The sequence below is a fragment of the Nomascus leucogenys genome, chromosome 17 (genome assembly GCF_006542625.1).
Source record: "Nomascus leucogenys isolate Asia chromosome 17, Asia_NLE_v1, whole genome shotgun sequence".
NCBI lineage: Eukaryota > Metazoa > Chordata > Mammalia > Primates > Hylobatidae > Nomascus > Nomascus leucogenys.
Genome location: NC_044397.1, coordinates 31,875,946 through 31,895,790, shown reverse-complemented (window position 1 = coordinate 31,895,790; position 19,845 = coordinate 31,875,946). Strand labels below are relative to the sequence as shown.

General features: G+C 56.0%; 1 protein-coding gene across 2 annotated transcripts in view; it reads right to left on the bottom strand.

Annotated features, from left to right (window-relative positions):
- Positions 1-1,272: 1,272 nt before the first annotated feature.
- The window catches only part of GRID2IP (Grid2 interacting protein), a 40,646-nt gene continuing 22,073 nt past the window's right edge, over positions 1,273-19,845 (bottom strand). The window contains exons 7-21 of one of the 2 annotated variants that reach the window (XM_030796436.1): positions 19,177-19,331; positions 15,737-15,868; positions 15,465-15,562; positions 15,129-15,246; positions 13,798-14,153; positions 12,832-13,248; positions 10,669-10,756; positions 9,632-9,721; positions 8,276-8,472; positions 7,794-7,949; positions 7,572-7,658; positions 6,777-6,906; positions 6,569-6,687; positions 2,581-2,745; positions 1,273-2,339 (exon numbers count right to left, since the gene is read on the bottom strand). In XM_030796436.1, coding sequence (XP_030652296.1) covers positions 2,268-2,339; positions 2,581-2,745; positions 6,569-6,687; positions 6,777-6,906; positions 7,572-7,658; positions 7,794-7,949; positions 8,276-8,472; positions 9,632-9,721; positions 10,669-10,756; positions 12,832-13,248; positions 13,798-14,153; positions 15,129-15,246; positions 15,465-15,562; positions 15,737-15,868; positions 19,177-19,331 — 2,380 coding nt within the window. In that variant the 3' untranslated portion in view covers positions 1,273-2,267. The remainder of the gene's footprint in view (positions 2,340-2,580; positions 2,746-6,568; positions 6,688-6,776; positions 6,907-7,571; positions 7,659-7,793; positions 7,950-8,275; positions 8,473-9,631; positions 9,722-10,668; positions 10,757-12,831; positions 13,249-13,797; positions 14,154-15,128; positions 15,247-15,464; positions 15,563-15,736; positions 15,869-19,176; positions 19,332-19,845) is intronic. The other variant, XM_030796435.1, reaches the window with a different exon arrangement.

Below are 19,845 nucleotides of genomic sequence, written 5' to 3'. Positions count from 1 at the left end.
CCCTTCCCCTAGAATCAGGGCTGGCCTTGTCATTTGGATGGACAGCAGACTGTGGCAGAAGGCACAGTGTACCAGCTCTGAGCCTCAGCCTCAAGCCATCTTCTGTGCCTTTGCTTGTTCAGCCTCTTTGACCCCCGATCCCCTCATGAAAAGAATCCTGGCTATTTGGGTGCAAAATGAGAGACCCCATTTTGGGGCTATCCCAGCTTTTCCAGCCAAAGGCCCCAGACATGAGATTGCTTGGCATGATTACCAAAGCTGCCTAGCTGACTCATAGCTGACTGAGGATGCAGAGCCTAGCTCAGATCAGAACCGGGACCCAGAGACTTGTGAGCAGTAAGTGATTGCTGTTTGAAGCCAATGAGTTTTGGGACAGTTTGTCACACAGCATTGTTGTAGCAAACAGATAACCAATACAAGGCATGTTAGGGAGAAAACCTAGCTGGTGCTTGGCCTGACACACTGTGCAATCAAGAGGTTAGGTCTCCTGGAAGGGACTTGTGTTTCTAACTTGCAGGAAAATGCCATGTGGGCTAACCAGGCCTGGAAATCACGCCTGTTGGAGTCTATAATCTCTACAGATCTCATGCAGGGTGTTTTTTGTTTTTTGTTTTTTTTCAGACAGAGTCTCACTCTGTCGCTCAGGCTGGAGTGCAGTGGCAGGATCTCGGCTCACTGCAACCTCCGCCCCCCCAAGTTCAAGCAATTCTTCTGCCTCAGCCTCCCAAGTAGCTGTGAATACAAGCGCGTGCCACCACGCCCAGCTAATTTTGTGTATTTTTAGTAGAGATGTGGCTTCACTATGTTGGCCAGGCTGGTCTTGAACTTCTGGCCTCAGGTGATCCGCCTGCCTCGGCCTCCCAAGGTGGTGGAATTACAGGCGTGAGCCACCGTGCCCTGCCTGCAGAGGTTTTAACTGACCTCCTGACATGTTTCCCAGAGACACAGGCACTGGGAACTTTCAGAAATGATTCTGCTTGAGCTGCTAGGGAGAAATGTACCCCACTAGCCACATCTCCCTTGCAGTATATATTTTGGTTTTGATGTTTTTGCATGGTGGTTGTGTGCAAGGAACAAAAAAACAAAGATGGCTTCCAAGAGGGGCCTAGGGGAGACTGGGAAGAACTGAACAGGTCCCCAGTACTGCTCAGGTGCAATGTAAGCCATTTGATTGCAGTGGATGAAAAAGAATCCAAGAGACAGGATTAAAGCCCATTTCAGACTTTTCCAAAAATAATTAAAAAGAAAAAAAAAAGGTGCAACAAGGGAAGCTGTCTGATGCAAGGATCTGCCATCAGAGAATTTTAAAAAAGGTGAAACAGTTCACACACCCTCCCTCCCTGCCCACCATGCCACCTGCTCCTGCTACTGGTATCCAGGTAACTCCTGCTGTAGGCCTAGGCACATGTAAAATGACCATTTGGGTCCCAAACACATCCCAGATTGTGTCATCTGCCCCCAAACCTGCCCTGGTCTCATGACTTGCTCCAGGGAACATCACCATCCGTCCAGGTGAGAAGTCTGGCAGTCGGCCACCAGATCCTGCTCACCTCCTGCCTCAACACCTCCCCATTCTGTCTGCTCTACCTTGACCACGCCTATTCCACTCCCAGGCTCCCCACTTCCAGCTGGGTCACCTCTACACAGGTTTGGGTTTGTCCACTGCAAGAAACCTCAATTCTGCAGTCTGACATAGGGGGTCTTCCTCCTCCAGTCCTTCCTTCCCTGCGACTCTCCCAGGCCTCTCTCTTCCCGTGTCCCTGAAGCCAGCTTCCAAGGCTCCGGCTGGGCGTGCACATCCCCAGGGCCCCTCTACATTGGGCTTTCTGCCCTCTCACGTCTCGCGCCCGCCTGCAGGGTCGTGCTCAAGGGTGTCGGCCCCCTCACAGGGACCCGCTAGAAGCAGGATCAGAAAAAAGGTCCACATGTCCCAGGAATGTGGCCACTTTGTAATCCACCCTCCAGGCCCCCCTGACAGCCTGGGAGCGAGGCGGGAAGTGGGCCCAGGAAGCCGACGGAGCACGGTCCTCCAGGTGCAGGCACACTCAGCACCCGCTGCTACAGCATCTGGTTCTGGGCCTGGGGGTAGGAACAAGGGCTGGCAGAGGAGGGCCCGGCCACAGCTCAGCGGCTGAGGTAGCTGCAGGAGAGGCTGGCGGTGTGCTCGGAGCCCAGGGCGCAGTGGCCCCGGACCTCGGCAGTGTCTGGGCTGCCCTCTCGGCCTCCATCTCCCTACTCAGGCCGCAGAGGACGCGGTGTGGCCACTGTCACCAGGCCAGGGGTGAAACCATCCCGGAGCTGCGCGGGCCCTCCCCGGCCTGCAGGTCACTCAGTGCTCGCTGGGGAGGGGGAACACAGAGGTAGGGTGGTCAGTGGTCCCAGGAACCTGTGACACCTTCCCTGTTTCTTCCCACACTAGACAGCCAGCATTGAGGCTGCAACTTGCCCCAACAGGGGGTTAGGGGGATGTGTCGCTCACTGGGGCCCCTTTCCCAGCCCTGGCTTCATGGAGAATCCCTTCATTTGGCCTCTAGCCCCCACCTCTCCAAAAGGGCCCCTCAGGTCTCCACTGAGGCTCACCTCGAATTTACTCATGAACTCTGCAAAGATGCCGAAGAAAGCCTCAGAGGTGGTGGCCTTGGAATCCTCCCCAAAGAAGGCCAGTGCCTTGCCCAGCTCCTCCATGGCCTCGTGCTGCAGCCCGTCCAGCGCCCGAAGCGCCGGCTGGGCCGTCTCCAGGAAGGACTGACAGGCCTCAGTTAAGGAAACAGCCAGCCCGCTGGTGCCCCTAGGGTCTCGAGTGGTGGCCCGACAGACAGGTCCCTAGCAGCCCTATTCCTGGTTGGCCTGAGTTCTTCCAAGGGCCAAGGCCCTGTGTCCAACAGGAAACCGGGCCCTGTTCAGGGACTCCAGTCCCACTGGCCACTAAGCTCATCCTGAAACTGGCCACAGCCAGTGCGGCCTCAGGCCATTCACCTCTGTTCTCTCTGCAGGGCCAGGCCTTGGGTCTCTGATCAGAGGCCTCCACCGCCACCTTCTTCCCCAACCACTCAGTTACAGTAGGCCCCTCTGTCACTCTCTAGGCCTTACTTTCTTTTTTTCTGAGACAGGGTCTTATTCTGTCACTCAGCCTGGAGTGCAGTGGCATGATCACAGCTCACAGGTCATTCCAGCCTCTACCTCCCAGGCTCAAGTGATCCTCCCACCTCAGCCTCCTGAGTAGCTGGGACCAGAGGTTCACACCACCATACCCAGCTAATTTTTTGATTTTTAAAATAGAGATGGGGTCTATGTTGCCTAGGGTGGTCTCAAACTCCTGGGCTCAAGTGATCCTCCCACCTTGGCCTCCCAGAGTGCTGGAATTACAGGTGTGAGCCACCACATCTGACCTTAGGCCTTACTCTGTTTTCTAGAGCATTTGTCATGACCTGAAATTATTCACAAGTTCATTTCCTACCACCTAAGTGAAAGCTCACGCCCTCCATGCACCTCCAGGGCTTAGAATAGCATCTGATACATGGTCAGTCCTGCAAAAAGATTCAGTGGCTGAATTGCTATCTTTTTTTTTTTTTTAGACGGAGTCTCACTGTCGCCCAGGCTGGAGTGCAGTGGCTCAATCTCGGCTCACTGCAGGCTCCGCCTCCCGGGTTCATGCCATTCTCCTGCCTCAGCCTCCCGAGTAGCTGGGACTACAGGTGCCCGCCACCTCGCCCAGCTAATTTTTTGTATTTTTAGTAGAGATGGGGTTTCACCGTGTTAGCCAGGATGGTCTCGATCTCCTGACCTTGTGATCCACTCGCCTTGGCCTCCCAAAGTGCTGGGATTACAGGCGCGAGCCACCGCGCCCGGCCATTTTTTCAGCACTTAAAACGGTGCCAAGCTTTGTTCCAAGCTTGTTGAATCATCGTTTAACACCTCTATGAGGTAGATTATCTCTATTTTACATGCGAACAAATTAAAGCACAGAGGACTTTAGCAACTAGCCCAAGATCACACAGCAAGCACTGTGGTGCCTGAGCCATGGTTGAACCCACCAGGGTCGTATCAATTAATGACCACTGTGGTAGCAGTTCTCATGACCCTTTTTCCTGATGAGAAAACTGGGCTCAGAGAGGGTAAGTGACTTGCCCATAGTCCCATAGCAGGTAAGCAAATGAGTCGGGATTTGGGCCTATGCCTGTCTGATATGCCAGGTCAATTTCCTTTGCAGAGGCTGCCTTTAATTAATTAATTAATTTATTTATTTATTTTGAGACAGAGTCTCGCTCTGTTGCACAGGCTAGAGTGCAATGGCACGATCTCAGCTTACTGCAACCTCAGCCTCCTGGATCCAAGTGATTCTCCTGCCTCAGCCTTCTGAGTAGATGGGATTACAGGCACATGGCACCACACCTGGCTGATTTTTGTATTTTTAGTAGAGACAGGGTTTCACCATGTTGGCCAGGATGGTCCTGAACTCCTGACCTCAGGTGATCTGCCCTCCTTGGCCTCCCAAAGTGCTGGGATTACAGGCGTGAGCCACCGCGCCTGGCCTGCCTTCATTTTATTTTTGAGATAAGGTCTCACTCTGTCACCCGGCTAGAGTGCAGTGCTGTGATCATACCTCACTGCAACCTTGAACTCCTGGGCTCAGGTGATCCTCTAGTTGCAGCCTCCTGAGGAGCTGGGACTACAGGCATGCACCACCATGCCAGGCTCATTTCCAAATTCTTTTGTAGAGATGGGGTCCCGCTATGTTGCCCAGGCTGGTCTCAAACTCCTGGCCTCAAGCGATCTCTCAGCCTTGACCTCCCAAAGTGCTGGGATTACAGGCATGAGACACTGCAGCTGGCCCAGAGGCTACCCTTGAATGTGACCATCCATCTTCCCTCTGGGGACTTCCAAGCCCAAGGAAGCAGGCCAATACCCCTGGACTGAGGGATGCTAGAGTGGACTAACCCTTACCTAAACAGCCTCAGCTTTCACATCTGCAAAACATCTAGGTAGGCCAGGCACAGTGGCTCACGCCTGTAATCCCAGCACTTTGGGAGGCCGAGGCAGGTGGATCACGAGGTCAGGAGTTTGAGATCAGCCTGACCAACATAGTGAAACCCCATCTCTACTAAAAAATACAAAAAATTAACCGGTTGTGGTGGTAGGCACCTGTAATCCCAGCTACTCGGGAGGCTGAGGCAGAAGAATTGCTTGAACCCAGGAGGTGGAGGTTGCAGTGAGCTGAGACTGCGCCATTGCACTCCAGCCTGGGCAACAGCGCGAGACTCCATCTCAAAACAAAAATCTGGGTGTGAAGTGAGTGAAAGATGGGGGTGAAAAGCACCTTGCCCAAGCTGTAGAGTTTGCTTAGTGATTCTCTGCAAATCTCCTGCCTGAAAGGGCGGGGGTGGATCTGACATCAAATTCCTGCTCAAGACACTCACCTGCACCAGACACTCACCCGTGTGCTGCAGTCAGAGACATGTGACAGGGGCTTTCACCACCTACTGCCCTGGCCACAGGCACAGCCCCCAGAGCTCTCCTCCTTACCTAGCTTCAGCATTAGGGAAAACCCTGTGTTCCCTGCCAAGGGGTGTTGGAGCCAGAGAGGGGGAGCAGGGAGAACTGCCACATGCCCTTCTTTCCTGTCTTCCCATCTGGGCCTCTGTCACCCACTGGCCAGGCCCTGCTGGGGGGCTCAATGGGAATGTCCCACCCTCCTGACTGCCTTTGGCTGGTAGGGCCTGACAGGCTGCTCCTTGTAATTTTGAGACTTAGCTCTGGGCTGCACTGCCCCAGAGGACAGATGGTACAGTGGCTTTGGGGCACTCAAAAGAGCTCTGGCTTCAGTTACACACAGACTTGGCATAAGCACTTGGATTATAAATGACCCAGGGCTAAGCGCAGTGGCTCAGGCCTGTAATCTCAGCACTGTGAGAGGCCGAGGCAGGTGGATCACCTGAGGTGAGGAGTGCAAGACCAGCCTGGAAAACATAGTGAACCCATGTCTCTACTAAAAATACAAAAATAAGCCAGGTGTGGTGGTGGGTGCCTGTAATCCCAGCTACTTGGGAGGCTGAGGCAGGAGAATAGCTTGAACCTGGGAGGCGGAGGCTGCAGTGAGCCAAGATCGTGCAACTGCACTCCAGCCTGGGCAACAGAGCAAGGCTCTGTCTCAAAAGATAAATAAAATTAAATAAATATATAAATAAATTTATAATCCAGGATGGGACCTGGTGTTGTGGCTCACACCTGTAATCCTAGCACTCTGGGAGGCTGAGGCAGGCAGATCACTTGAGCCCAGGAGTTTTAGACCAGCCTGGGCAACATGGCAAAACCTTGTCTCTACTAAAAATACAAAAATTAGCTAGGCATAGCCTGGGTGACAGAGTGAGATCCTGTCTCAATGAATCAATCAATTAATCAATAAACAACCCAGGATGGAGCCTCTTCCAGGACCCCTGGGTGCACAGCAACCCGTGTCCAGAATCTCTGCTGGAAGTCGAGGTCTCCAGCGGCCACTGGAGCCATAGCCAGCTCTACCCAACCACCCCAGGATCCAGCCTGGTGCAGGAACAGGCTGCTCAGAGGATGCTGACATGACCACTGCAAACTTGTCCTCGCTAGAAGGGGAAATGCTCTGGCAGGCGTCCTGTATCTCACTGATAGTGCCATGGAGGTCAGCCAGGTCGCTGGTCAGGGCCCGTTGGTTCACTGTAGGGAAGAGGACAGAGGCTGCATTGGGCCACTCTCCCAGCCCAGGACAGCATGCCTCTGCCTCCCCATCCACGCACCCAGCATACCTTTGGCAGCCAGGGGCACGGTGGGCAGGTCCTGAGCAAAGCCCAGGAGTTCAGGGAAGTGCTGGCTCAACGATTTGGCAAGGATGTGCAGGAAGGTGGACTTCCCATCCACTGTCTTGGTGGAGTTCAGCTGCAAGTGACCCCCAATATACATTCCTGTCAAGGACCCCATCAGATGGGGTCACATGGGCCCAGCTTCTCCTGGACTACTGTGGCATCAATGATCAATTCTTGGCTCCCCCCTCTTTTTTTTAATAGCAGGGCCTTGCTCTGTTTCCCAGGCTGGAGTGCAGTGGCTCCATCATAGCTCACTGCAGCCTCAAACTCCTAGGCTCAAGCGATCCTTCCACCTTAGTCTCCCAAGTAGCTTGGACAACAGGCATGTGTCATGCCTGGCTAATTATTTTTGTCGAACTAGGGTCTTGCTATGTTGTCCAGGCTAGTCTCCAACTCCTGGCCTCAAGTGATCCTCTCACCTTGGCCTCCAAAGTGCCGGGATTACAGGCATGAGCCACCACACCCTGCCCAATCCCCAGCCTTTGACACTCTCTTTCCAACTGTCTTCCCTCACTCCATTTTTCCAGATCCTGGGAGTGTGTTCCCCCATCCCACCCCACCCTTTGCTGCAGTCACATCCTGGCTTCAATGTGGCCCTTTTCCTGCCAGGAGGAGAGCCCTCCTTGGCTCCTTGGTCACGATGTCCTCTCATGCCCTCTGCCACAACTGAGCTAGACCTGGCGTCAGCACTTTGCTGGTAGAGCAAACCAGTCAATTGCTGCCGGCAGGTCCCCTCACCTCTGTCAAAAAGTTGATCTTGAAGCCCGTGGTCTTGTTGGTTTTGGGCTGTCCATCGTTGAGATAGTTGCCCATGGCCAACACAAACTGTGGACAAGAAGGTGGGCAGGTCCTATCCTCACCCCACCACCCACCCACCCTGTTGTCTGGATGGGCCTCCAGGCTGGAAGCCCCAAGAGGCAGAGAAGCAGATAGGGTGCCAGGGAGGGTACGCCCACTGACCTCCAGGATCTTGGCGAGCTTCCGACTGTTTTTGAGCTCCAGGGAGGCCTGGCGCAAGCATTCAAGGCTGCCTCGGATCTCCTCTGTCTTCTCCTGGAGGGTGGCCTGGAAGTGCAGGCTGCGCAGGCGCGTCTTGTATTCGGGAACTGACAGCATCTGCCTCGAAGGCAGAGCCAGGATTCACCCATCCCCTTCCTTGGACCCTCTGCCCCACCGCAGGCTTTGGGGTGGGGGGAGGGGTCTGCTGGCTGCTTTGGCCCGATATTCCGGTAGGAAGAATAAGCACGACCCCTGGGGAAGCCCGCCTCCCATGTACCTTGGACCCCTGATAGGACCTGGCCATTCAAGGTGTTAAACTGGGACTCAGAGACCTGGGCGCAATGGCGGCCCCCGAAGGCGCGCGGGACCCCAGCAGCCCTGGCCACAGCGACAACCCCTATGGAGCGGGCCGAGGCCTCGCGGCGGGGTTGTGGTCGCGGCACCTGCAGGACGAACTGGTCCGGCTCACTGAGGCGGCCGGGCGCCTCGCGGAAGGCCTGGTAGCGCTGCTCCTCGTCGGCGTCGGGCGCGAAGAGCAGCAGCTGCGCCAGATGCGCGGGCTCCAGGCGCCGGGGCTCCATGCTCATCAGCACCTGGCGCAGCTCCGCGGGGCTCAGCTTCAGGTGCGCCAAGAGGATGGCTGCGGGCGGGGCGGCGCGGTGAGCTGGGCGGGGCCGGAGCGGGGCGGGGGCGGGGCCGGGTGGGACCCAAGACGGAGAGGGCAGGGCAGAGGCGGGGAGAGGGCGGACACGGGCGGGGCCTAGGGGAGAGGGCGGGGCCTTGAGGCTGGAGGGACAAGAAACGCGGACCGGGACAAGAGGCTGAGCTGAGGCGGGTCCCGGGTGGGGAGAGGACGGCGCTTCAACATTGGCCTGGGCTAAGGGGAAGAGCCTGGGAGGGGAAGAAAAAAGGAAAGGGGGGGCCGCTCGGTGAGCAGGGACCGGGAGAGGGTGGGGCCCGGCAGGAAGAGGGCGGGGCTTCCAGTTGGCCTAGGATACAGGGGGGAATCTGAAGGGGCAGGGGACAAGGGAAGCGGGTAGACCTGCGAGGGAGAGCTGGGGCGGGGCCTGGGCTACTGGAGGAACTCTAGAGGGGTGGGGGTCAATGAACAGGGCGGGGTCTATGAGGATAAACTGGGGCGGGGCCCGGGTGGAAAGAGGGCGGGACTTTGGGATTGGCCTGGGCTACTGTGAGGAGCCGCGGGTAGGAGCAAGGAAACGGAGCGGGGCTGCTGGTTGAGAGCAAGCGGGGGAAGAGGGCGGGGCCCAGCAGGGAGAGGGCGGAGCTTCCAGGTGCGCTTCGGCTACAGGGAGGAGACTGAATGGAGGGGACAAGGAACAGGGGAGGAGACTGAATGGAGGGAACAAGGAACAGGGGCGGGGCCTGCGAGGGGTGCCGTAGGGGGCCGTGGCAGGGGCGGGCCCTGAAATAGGGACGGTCTTTCAGCGACCGATTTAAGGGTGAGGACGGGGTTCTCGAAACGCTAGATTAAGAAGCTGGGTGAGGCCTATGGGGGTCGGGCCAGGGACTAAGGCGGGGCCTGCGAAGGAGAGAGGGAAAGACGCTGGAGGCGGGGCCAGAACCGGGAAGTTGATTAGACAGTGAGGGCGGGGCCGGCACCTGCGCCCAGATGGGATCTGGCTGGCTATGGGGCCTGGGAGGGGGTCTTCACTGCGCTGAGCGACAGGAGTCCGGGTCCCCACCGCCTAATCTCTGTCATCCACCTGGGCAGGTCTGAGGCCCAGAGAAAGGGCCGCCGCCTGCCCCCCTACACCCCCTGGGGTTCCCCGGACCCTCACAGGTGTTGTAGGCCTTCTTATGGGACAGGATCTCCACCACCTCCTTCTTCCGGAAGGGCTCCGGCCCCGGCACCGGTTCTGGAAAAGAAACTGACAGTTTACGAAGGCGGCTAGGCTGAGGCTGCAGTGGGAAGGCCCAGGAGTGGTGTGGCCACAGCCAACAGCCACTATCCCCCTAAGCACGACGTCGACTTAATCAGCTACACATGTCCATAGTCCCTTCATTCCTCAGGTCAGGGACCCTCAGGTCCTGTGTGTAACCTTCCCCGCCCCGTGCCCTGTGCACCCCCTATGCTGCTGGAGGCCAGGTCTTTCTGTTCCATCCTGGGACCGCCTGTTCCACCCATCAACGACAGGGAGATACCCAGGAAGGGGTGAGGGCAAGGGAGCCTGGAAGATATATTTGTGGATGCCTCCTGTCTACGGTGTGACTGTGAGCAAATTACCTCACCTGTCTATGCTTCCTCATTAGAAAGTGGGGGGTGATCACAGTATGTACATCATAGAGTTGCCATGGGATTTAGAAATGAGAGTCCCTGGTATTTGATCACTACACAATAAATGCCAGCTTTTTTTTTTTTTTTTTTTTTTTTTTAGACGGGGTCTCACTGTGTCATCCAGGTTACCAGGTCGGAGTGCAGTGGTGTGATCGCGGCTCACTGCAACCTCCACCTCCCAGGCTCAATCGATCCTCCCAACTCAGCCTCCCAAATAGCTGGGACCACAGGCATCCTCCACCGTGCCTGGCTAATTTTTTGTATTTTTGGTAGAGACAGGGGTTTCACCACGTTGCCCAGGCTGGTCTCGAACTCCTGAGCTCAGGCGATCCACCCACCTCAGCCTCCCAAAGTGCTGGGATGACAGGCGTGAGCCACTGTGCCCAGCCTAAATGCCAGCTATTAAATAACTCAGGGACTGAAGGCTTGAGGACGCATCAGGTTAAATAGCAGTCAGTGCAGCCCTGGGAGATGCTAAGCCTGGGGCTGCCACAGATGGTGTGGTATCTGGGGTTCCCCCAAGGCCATCAGGCCACTCACTAGAAGGTTTCTGGGTGCCGAAGTGGAGCTCCAGGTCGAGGTATTTCACCATGTCACTCAGCTTATCATAGTCGGAGTCTTCCCCGAGCTGCGAGGGAGGATGGGAGGTTGAGTAGGAGGAGCAGCAGCAGCTGGACTGGCCTCCCACTTCCCACCCTCTGAGGGCTGCCCTAGGGGCTTCCCGAGCAAAAGCACCCATCAGGCGCTGGGATAAAGCCCAGAGCAGGAGGAGATTGCAAGAGAAGCCAGATCATCTGAGTCACCGGGTGCTGAGCCAGCTCCTCTTGGGGTCAGTCGAGACTCAAGACTTGTAACTACTTGTGCAGAAGCCAGCAAGGTGGGACTGGAGCGGGGGCATGAGGAGCTGTGAAGGGGCTAGAGCCAAGTAAGGGGCTACTGGAGGTGGCTCAGGGGTCTGGCTCTGTCATGAGGTCTCCTTGGAGGGCGGTGAGTTCACCAGGGCTGCCCTGGGCAGAATGAGCTGGTGCTGGCAACTGTGACAGCCTAGGGGTCAGACGCTGGACATGTGGCTGTGATGAATGGCGTAGATGAGAGGTGACAGCCTGGGGCTGGGACAGGGAGTGAGGATGGGGTGGCTGCCAAAGGGAGAGAACCCAAAGGGAGGGCAGGCAGGGGAATGAAGTCTTAGAACATGGTTGCAGGGCATGGACACTGAGGATGGATTTGGGCTTGGCCAGATGTGTGACCTGTGTCCCTGTGTCCACCTTTGGTAACCAATGGAAGAGCCATGCTGTGGAGCAAGACTTGAAGATCGGTCTAAGGTTGGCAGGAGTGAGGTCTCCAGGGGACCCAGGAGGTCCCTATTTGTGCCCTTGTCTCACTGAGTTGTTTTTTTTTTTTTTTCTGAGGTAGGGTCTCACTCTGTACCCCAGGCTGGAGTGCAGTGGTGCCATCTTGGCTCACTGCAACCTCCACCTCTGGGAATCAAGTGATTCTCCCTCTTCAGCCTCCCGAGTAGCTGGGACCACAGGCATGCACCACCATGTCCGGCTAATTTTTTGATTTTTTTGTAGAGACGAGATCTCACTATGCTGCCCAGACTTGTCTTGAACTCTTAGGCTCAAGCAGTCCTCCCGCCTCAGCCTCCCAAAGTGCCAGGATTACAGGTGTGAACCACCAAGCCTGGCCTCACCAGGCATCTTTATTAGCAACTTGGAAAGGGTCCCTGGAGATGTGGGCTGATGATATCTTGGCTGAGAAGGCAGGAGACAGAATTGGGACCCAGGAGATGGCAGTGGGGAAAAATCACAAGCATGCCTCTGCCCAGTGTGACTACATGTGAGAGTGTGCTATTGATCCCAAGAAGATGGAGTTGAGGATGATGGTGAGCGTGAGCACTGGGACGGGGCAGCCCCGGGAGCTGGAAGGAGCCCCTGCCATATTAAAAGGAGTATGATGTCCGGGTCAAAGGAGGTGAGAACCCTGTTCTCTCCTCTGAGCTGGTCAAGCCCCATTCGGGGTTCCATCTAGGAATGTCTCTTTGACAGGGACATGGACACTGGAGTAGGGGTTGGAAACCATGTTCTAAGAGAATGATCTGAAAAAAAAAAGGGGTGGGGTGAACCTTGTTCATCTTGCGGATTGGTTGGTCTGTGGATAAGATTGCTCTGCCCGATTTCAAGGGCCAGAAAGAAAACAGGGCATGGGAATCCTGGGGAGACAAGATTTCAGAACAAGACAAAGGATGGTTAAAATCGTCCAGTGAGGAAAGGAAGACCTTGACAGGTAGTGAGTTCCCCATCACTGAAGGTGTTCAAGCATACACTGGCAGTGTTGTGCGGGAGGAAATTCAAGCATCAAAGTGAAAGGGTGAAGGCTGGTGTGCAGGAGTTTGAAGCAGCTGCTCTTTTAAAGGTTTAAGAGAACTCATCTGGCCTCAAGAGTGATAGGTTTCAAGGATGGGTAGGGTGGCATTTCCAGGTGTCCCCAGTGTGTGTCTTTGGCTGAGGGACACAGATTGGCTTCAATGCCTGCAGTGGCCCCCAAGCGTGGGGATGTCCTCGGGCTGGGCCTCTACTCATCCTCTGCTTGGGGTAGGGAGGATGATGTTGGAAGATGCCTGGCCGATGGGTTTTCCTTCAGTGCTGCTGCCCAAGCCATCCTCCCCCAGTACAGAACACTGCTGGGTCCCAGGTCACCCACCTGACCCCAGATGGTGCCTTCTGAGTTCTCCACCTGTTCCCACCGCAAGCGCTTGACGCTCATGTGGCTGGTCTCACTGCGCCGGTGGCCCAGGCCCCGGGACAGCATGGGGGGTGCACAGGGCACGGGTGGGGGCAGGGGTGGTGGGGGTGGTGGAGGGACTGGGTGGCTGAGTTGGGTGAGGGGCTTGGCTAGTGCCTGAGCAGGGCCCCGGGAACCATCAGAGCTACGGGAGCTGGGCTTAGGGTCATGGAAAGGCAGGGGTGGCGGGGGTGGGGGGCTGAGCGGGGGTGGGGGGATGTTGTCAGAGATGGAGGAGTAGGTCAGGGAGCTGCCTTCTTCACTGCTGCTGACGCAGTCGCTGGCGCTGCTCCGCTCATTGGTTACGAAGCTGCCTTGGTCATCATGGAAGCTCATCTGGTGGTGGGGAGAGAGGCAAGGGGAGGGTGAGGCTGGGCCTAGAGAGACTAGAGCAGGTGCAAAGTGAAGGATCATGGAATAACCTGGGACAAGGATAGGGCCATCTCACGGGTTAGCCTCAGGCTGTAAGGGACACCTGGGCTAAGGATAGGACTGTCTCACAGGTTAACCTCAGGCTGTGAGGGGAATAGCCTGGGCTAAGGATAGGACTCTCTCATGGGTTAGCCTCAGGCTGTGAGGGGGATAGCCTGGAATAAGGATAGGACCCTCTCACGGGTTAGCCTCAGGCTGTGGGTGGGATAGCCTGAGCTAAGGAATGGGCTAACCTGGGACAGGGAATACGGGCTAGCCTCAGACAAGCATGATAACCTTGAACAGGAGATAGGGTAAATGGGGGCAAGTGGTGGGATAGCTTGAGCCAGGGAGTGGGATAGCCTGGGGAAGATCCCAAGGGCAGCAGGCCCCTTGCGGGAGCCCAGGAACACTGTTGCCTTGCAGACCGCCACACCTCGTTTCACCCGCCTCCCTCCACACCTGCGTGCCCACCTCCTCGTAGTCGTTCTCAGGGGTCAGGAAATCATCCACGATGGTGACCCGGGGGCCCAGCTGCTCGCTCAGCACGTCCAGGAAGCGGTCAGTATCTCGGCTTCGCACAGCGTGGGAGAAGGTGAAGAGCTTCCTGCGGCTGGGCGGGCGGGCAGGGTCTGGGCTTGGGGGACTGTCGGGGCAGATGGGCCCGGGGCCTGGCTGTGGGGAGGGTGCCCTGCTGCTGTCCAGGCTGGCGTAGGGGTGGGACTCAGAGCTGCTGGGGGAGGCCAGGCCCCCCGAACACAGCGGGTGGTAGCAGGGGGAGGGCAACAGTCGCTCGCTGGGCCACGAGACGCTGGACAGGGTCCTGGGCCCTGGAGGAGGGATGGAGTATGAGGATTCCTCTTCAGCCAGCACCAGGGTTCCAGGTGCAAGCTGGAGAGAGGGCCCTAGGGCAGGCTGGTTCTGTGTCCCAGACCACTCCCCTTTCCCTCTCTGGGCACAGTGCAGGAAGACCCTGGGCAGCCCTGCCTTCCAAGCATGACTAAAGGCCAGATCTGGTGAGCAGGAGCACTGCTCAGCCTCAGGACAGGCTGGACGCCAGCTCACCTTGGAATGGTCACCAGGGGTCCCAGCTGGGAACCACTGAACACCACTAACTCGAACGGTGGAGGGGCTTCTCTAGGGCCCAGACCCAGAGTCATGGAGCGTCTTGCATGCCCAGCAAGCCCTGAGATCACAGGAGGATCTCCCAGGGCTCCTGCCTTCTGAGCTGCAGAGCAACTGTCTTCCTAGCTGTGCCATTCACAGGACAACGCGTGTACTTGATCATTTATCCAGTAACCACTTGCTAACTCGGGGACTTCTTCAGAAACAGGCATCTGCCTTCTTTCTTTTTCTTTTTTAAGACAGGGTCTTGCTCTGCTGCTTATAGGCTAGAGTGCAGTGGCTCAAAATAGCTCACTGCAGCCTTGAACTCCTGGGCTCAAGTGATCCTCCCGCCTCAGCCTCTTGAGGAGTTGGGACTACAGGCATGTAGTCATGCCCCATGCCCAGCTAATTTTGTATTTTTTTTGTTAGAGATGGGGTCTCACTATGTTGCCAGGCTGGTCTCAAACTCCTGGGCTCAATCGATCCTCCTGCCTCAGCCTCCCAAAGTGCTGGGATTACAGGCACGACCCATGGTACCCAGGCTACTTTCTTGATCCACAGCTGAGGTTAGGGTCACAGGAGCATGGGAGGGACTGGGACAACCCTCACCCTGATGGAGCAGAGAAGCAGCTCCAGGGCTGAGCCTGAGGTGGAGGGAAACACCCGGACAGTCGAGATGACAGAGGCTGGAGCCCTACCTGTGGTGACTGCTGGGCTGGGGCCTGGAGGGGAAGCCCGGGATTTGGACACGGTCCCCATCTTCCCCTTGAAGCTGCTGTTCAGTCGAGACTCAAGCTCTGCATAGACAGCTGACATCTGGAGGGAGACGGGGGAGAGTCCAGCCCATTCTACTTCCCCTCATGGCCCTAGTGTGGCCTCCGAGGCCAGGCCTGGGTGGGCTGGGAGGCAGGGATATGCCTCAGCCTGAAGCAGCACAGGGACGCCTTGGCCTGGGTCTCCTGGGCCCAGTCCTATGGACCGTCCATTCCCTGCCCCCTACTGACCCCACCTGGAGGGCAGAGAGAAGGTCTCACCATCTTGGGGTTGGGGGTCTCAGGGAGGGACGTGCCATCGCCTGCCTGGCGCTCGCCTGGGATCAGGGGAAGAGGCATCTCAGGGCACTCGCCGGGACCTGCCGGGGAACAATGTCATTACCGTATCTGAGCTCTACAGCTCTGCAGGCCCAGGAGGGCCAATTCTGAGCCCTGCTTAGCCCCATTCCCTGGGATTCCCCACCTCACCAAGCCTATTTTGCAGGTGGAAAAACTGAGCTCCATTCATACTCTCCCCCCAACACCAGCCTTACCGCAGCTGAGGCCGGCCTCCAGGCCCTGGGACCGGAGGCTGCGGCGGCACATGGAGGAAGCCCGCAGGGAGCTCCGCGGCTGGGGCTCAGGCGTGGGCTCCGGCTCCAGGTCCAGCTCAGGCTCCGGCTCTGCTGTGGGACATGCAGGGAACATGGGGCCCTCTTGTCCTCTCAGCCAGACAAGGGACCTCCAAAACAGGGAGGGGAGGGCAGATGTCATCTGCACCAATATGCGGACCCCAAGCCACGGGGCCTGCCCTGCTTCCTCCAGAACAGCTCTTGAGGGGAAGCCCCAGGGCAAGAAACCAGGTGCCAGGAGCAGCACCAGAATGCAGCTAGCCTGAACTCAGGGGCCTAGCAGAGATCTCATGACAACAGCTTCCAGAGTCTCAACGCCCTGCCTGTACTTGCCCCAGGCCAAGTCACTGCTGCCCAGAGAGGATTATGGGCAAAATAGAAGTGTTTTTTTTTTTTTTTTTTTTTTGAGACTGAGTTTTGCTCTTGTTGCCCAGGCAGAAGTGCAGTGGTGCAATCTCAGCTCACTGCAACCTCCACCTCCCAGGTTCAAGCCATTCTCCTGCCTCAGCCTCCCAAGTAGCTGGGATTACAGGTGTCCATCACCATGCCTGGCTAATTTTTGTATTTTTAGTAGAGATGCGGTTTCAACATGTTGGCCAGGCTGGTCTCAAGCTCTTGACCTCAGGTGATCCACCCGCCTCGGCCTCCCAAAGTGCTGGGATTACAGGTGTGAGCCACTGCTCCCGGCCAAAATAGAAGTTTTTTGAGCCTACGCAGATATGTAAGGCATGTGCGGTCCAGCATGGAGCCTGAGCTTCTCGCTAAAATCCTAGCAAATTGTGGGTCCCTGGGACTGCAGCTCATGGGCACACAAGGGACAGCAACTCTGCAGCGGCCCCTTCCCTTTCCTTCCTTTCCTTTCCTTCCTTCTCTTCCTTCTCTCACTTTCTCTCTTTCTCTCTGTCTCTCTCTTCCTTTATTCAGAGTCTGGCTTTCTCGTCCAGGCTGGAGTGCAGTGGCACACTCTCAGCTCATTGCAACCTCCACCTCCCAGGTTCAAATGATTCTTGAGCCTCAGCCTCCCAAGTAGCTGGGACCACAGGCATGCGCCACCATGCCTGGCTAAATTTTTGTATTTTTTTTTTTAAGCAGAGATGGGGTTTCACCATATTGGACAGGCTGGTCTTCAACTCCTGACCTCAGGTGATCCACCTGCCTCAGCCTCTGAAAGTGCTGGGATTACAGATGCGAGCCACCACACCTGCCTTTTTTTCTTTTCTTCTTCTTCTTTTTTTTTTTGAGACAGGTCTCACTCTGTCCCCCAGGCTGGAGTGCAATCAAGGCTCAGTGCAGCCTTGAATCTCAGGCTCAAGAGATCCTCCTGCCTGAGCCTCCCCAGTAGCTGGGATTACAGGTGTGTGCCACCACACCCAGCTAATTTCAAAATTTTTTGCTATGTTGCCCAGGCTGGTCTCCAACTCCTGAGCTCAAGTGCTCCTCCCACCTCATCCTCCCAAGTAGCTGGGACTACAGGTGCATATCACCACGCCTGGCTAATTTTTGATTTTTTTTCTTTGAGATGGAGTCTCGCTGTGTTGCCCAGGCTGGAGTGCAGTGGTGTGATCTCAGCTCACTGCAACCTCCATCTCCCGGGTTCAAGCAATTCTCCTGCCTCAGCCTCCTGAATAGCTACAAGTGCATACCACCACACCTGGCTTATTTTTTTATTTTTAGTACAGATGAGTTTTCCCCATGTTGGCCAGGCTTGTCTCGAACTCCTGACCTCATGTGATCGGCCTGCCTCAGCCCCACAAAGTGCTGGGATTACAGACGTAAGCCACCGCACAAGGCCACCCCTGGCTGATTTTTAAATATTTTGAATATATGGGGGTCTTGTTGTGTTACCCAAGCTGGTCTTGAACTCCTGACCTCAAGTGATCCGCCCACCTCAGCCTACCAAAGTGCTGGGATTACAAGAGTGAACCACTGCACCTGCAGCGGCTTTCATAGCAGGTGCAGGGTGCCTAGAACAGGGTAGAACACAGGCTTCGGCACACCTTCCATCCACATGGCCTGCATGCTGAGTGCAGGGGTTTGTGGGCATTCAGAAGGCATGCTGAACAGACAGGTGGCAGCCACACATGACACCGCAGGCCTGTGTGTGTGCAAGAAAGAGTACACTGGGAGCCCACCAGCCAGGTGGGAAGTGGTCATGTGCTCACGATCCTGGTGGTGGTGTTGGCATGTCTGTAAATGGCAACCACGTGAGTTTCTTTCTTTTTTCTTTCTTTCTTTTTTTTTTTTTTGGAGTGCAGTAGCTTGATCATAGCTCACTGCAGCCTCGATCTCCTGGACTCAAGCCATCTTCCCACCTCAGCCTCCTGAGTATCTGGGACTACAGGTGTGCATCTCACTTGGCTAAATTAAAACTTTTTTTTTTTGGTAGAGACAGGCTCTTGCTATGTTGCCCAGGCTAATCTTGAGCTCCTGAGCTCAAGTGATGCTTCCACCTCAGCCTCCTAAAATGCTGGGATTATAGGCGTGAGCCACCGCGTCCAGCCTTACACAAGTTCCTTGTCACAAGTTCCACTTCTCAGAGTACAGAGCGCAGCCACTGAGACCACTTCCATTTTGTGGGTGCAAAAACTGAGACTGCAGGTGGTTAGGTGCAGTGTCTAAAGTCTCAGGTTATGTTGTGTATGCTACATAAAGGTCATGCTGGGAAGGCACGTCTGTGGGGCCACGTGTGGGCCTAGCCCTGGTGTATTGGGTGTGTACGTGCATGGCTGTGGACACATCTATGTGGGAGGGGCCCAAATCAGCTGTAAGACCTCATAGGTGAGGCCAGATGCAGTGGCTCACACCTGTAATCCCTGTGCTTTGGGAGGCTGGGGCGGGAGGATCGCTTGAGCCCAGGAGGTTGAGGCTGTGGTGAGCCGTGATGGCACCATGACACTCCAGCCTGGGCAACAGAGCAAGACCCCATCTCAAAAAAAAAAAAAAAAAAAAAAGGCTGGGCGCGGTGGCTCACACCTGTAATCCCAGCACTTTGGGAGGCCAAGGCGGGCGGATCATGAGGTCAGGAGATAGAGACCATCTTGGTTAACACGGTGAAACCTCTTCTCTACTAAAAATACAAAAGAATAGCTGGGCGTGGTGGCATGCACCTTTAGTCCCAGCTACTCAGGAGGCTGATGCAAGAGAATTGCTTGAACCAGGGAGGCGGAGGTTGCAGTGAGCCAAGATCGTGCCATTGCACTCCAGCCTGGGGCACAAGAGTGAGACTCCATTTCAAAACAAACAAACAAACAAACAAACAAACAAACACCTTCACAGGTGAGAACAGGTGTCTGGCTGTTCACCTGGTGAGCTGGACAGTCAGCAGCTGCAGGCAGGGAAGTGGCAGGGGAGAGGATGCTTACCTGTCATGGCCGTGTAGCCCAGGAAGCATGCGATTTTCTCCTGACAGAGCTCCTGCTCCTCATAGGTCAGCAGCTGGTAGATGAACTGCCACAGGACCTGCTTGGCAGGGGTGTCCAGCACAGGGTAGACGTCAACGATGAGGGTGTCGATGTTCCTGGGGGAAGGTGCAGGAATTCGAGGCTCAATACTCACGGGCTTACCATGATGCTCAGAATGGGGGTAGACAAGACGGCACTTCCAAGCCACAGCATCTGCCCTCATGCCCTATCCCTACCCTTGAAAGACAGAAGTGGGGGCCGGGCACGGTGGCTCACGCCTGTAATCCCAGCACTTTGAGAGGTTGAGGCAGGTGGATCATTTGAGGTCAGGAGTTCGAGACCAGCCCGGCCAACATGGTGAAACCCCGTCTCTACTGAAAGTAGAATTAGTCAGGCGTGGTGGTGCACACCTGTAATCCCAGCTACTCGGGAAGCTGAGGCAGAAGAATTGCTTGAGCCTGGGAAGTGGAAGTTGCAGTGAGCTGAGATCGTGTCACTGCACTCCAGTCTGGGAGACAGAGTGAGACTCCGACTCAAAAAAAAAAAAGAAAAGAAAAAAAAAGAAAAAGAGAGAGAGAAGTGGGCAGGAAGGCAGGGATAGGGTAGCCAGACTCCAATCTCAGCTCTGCC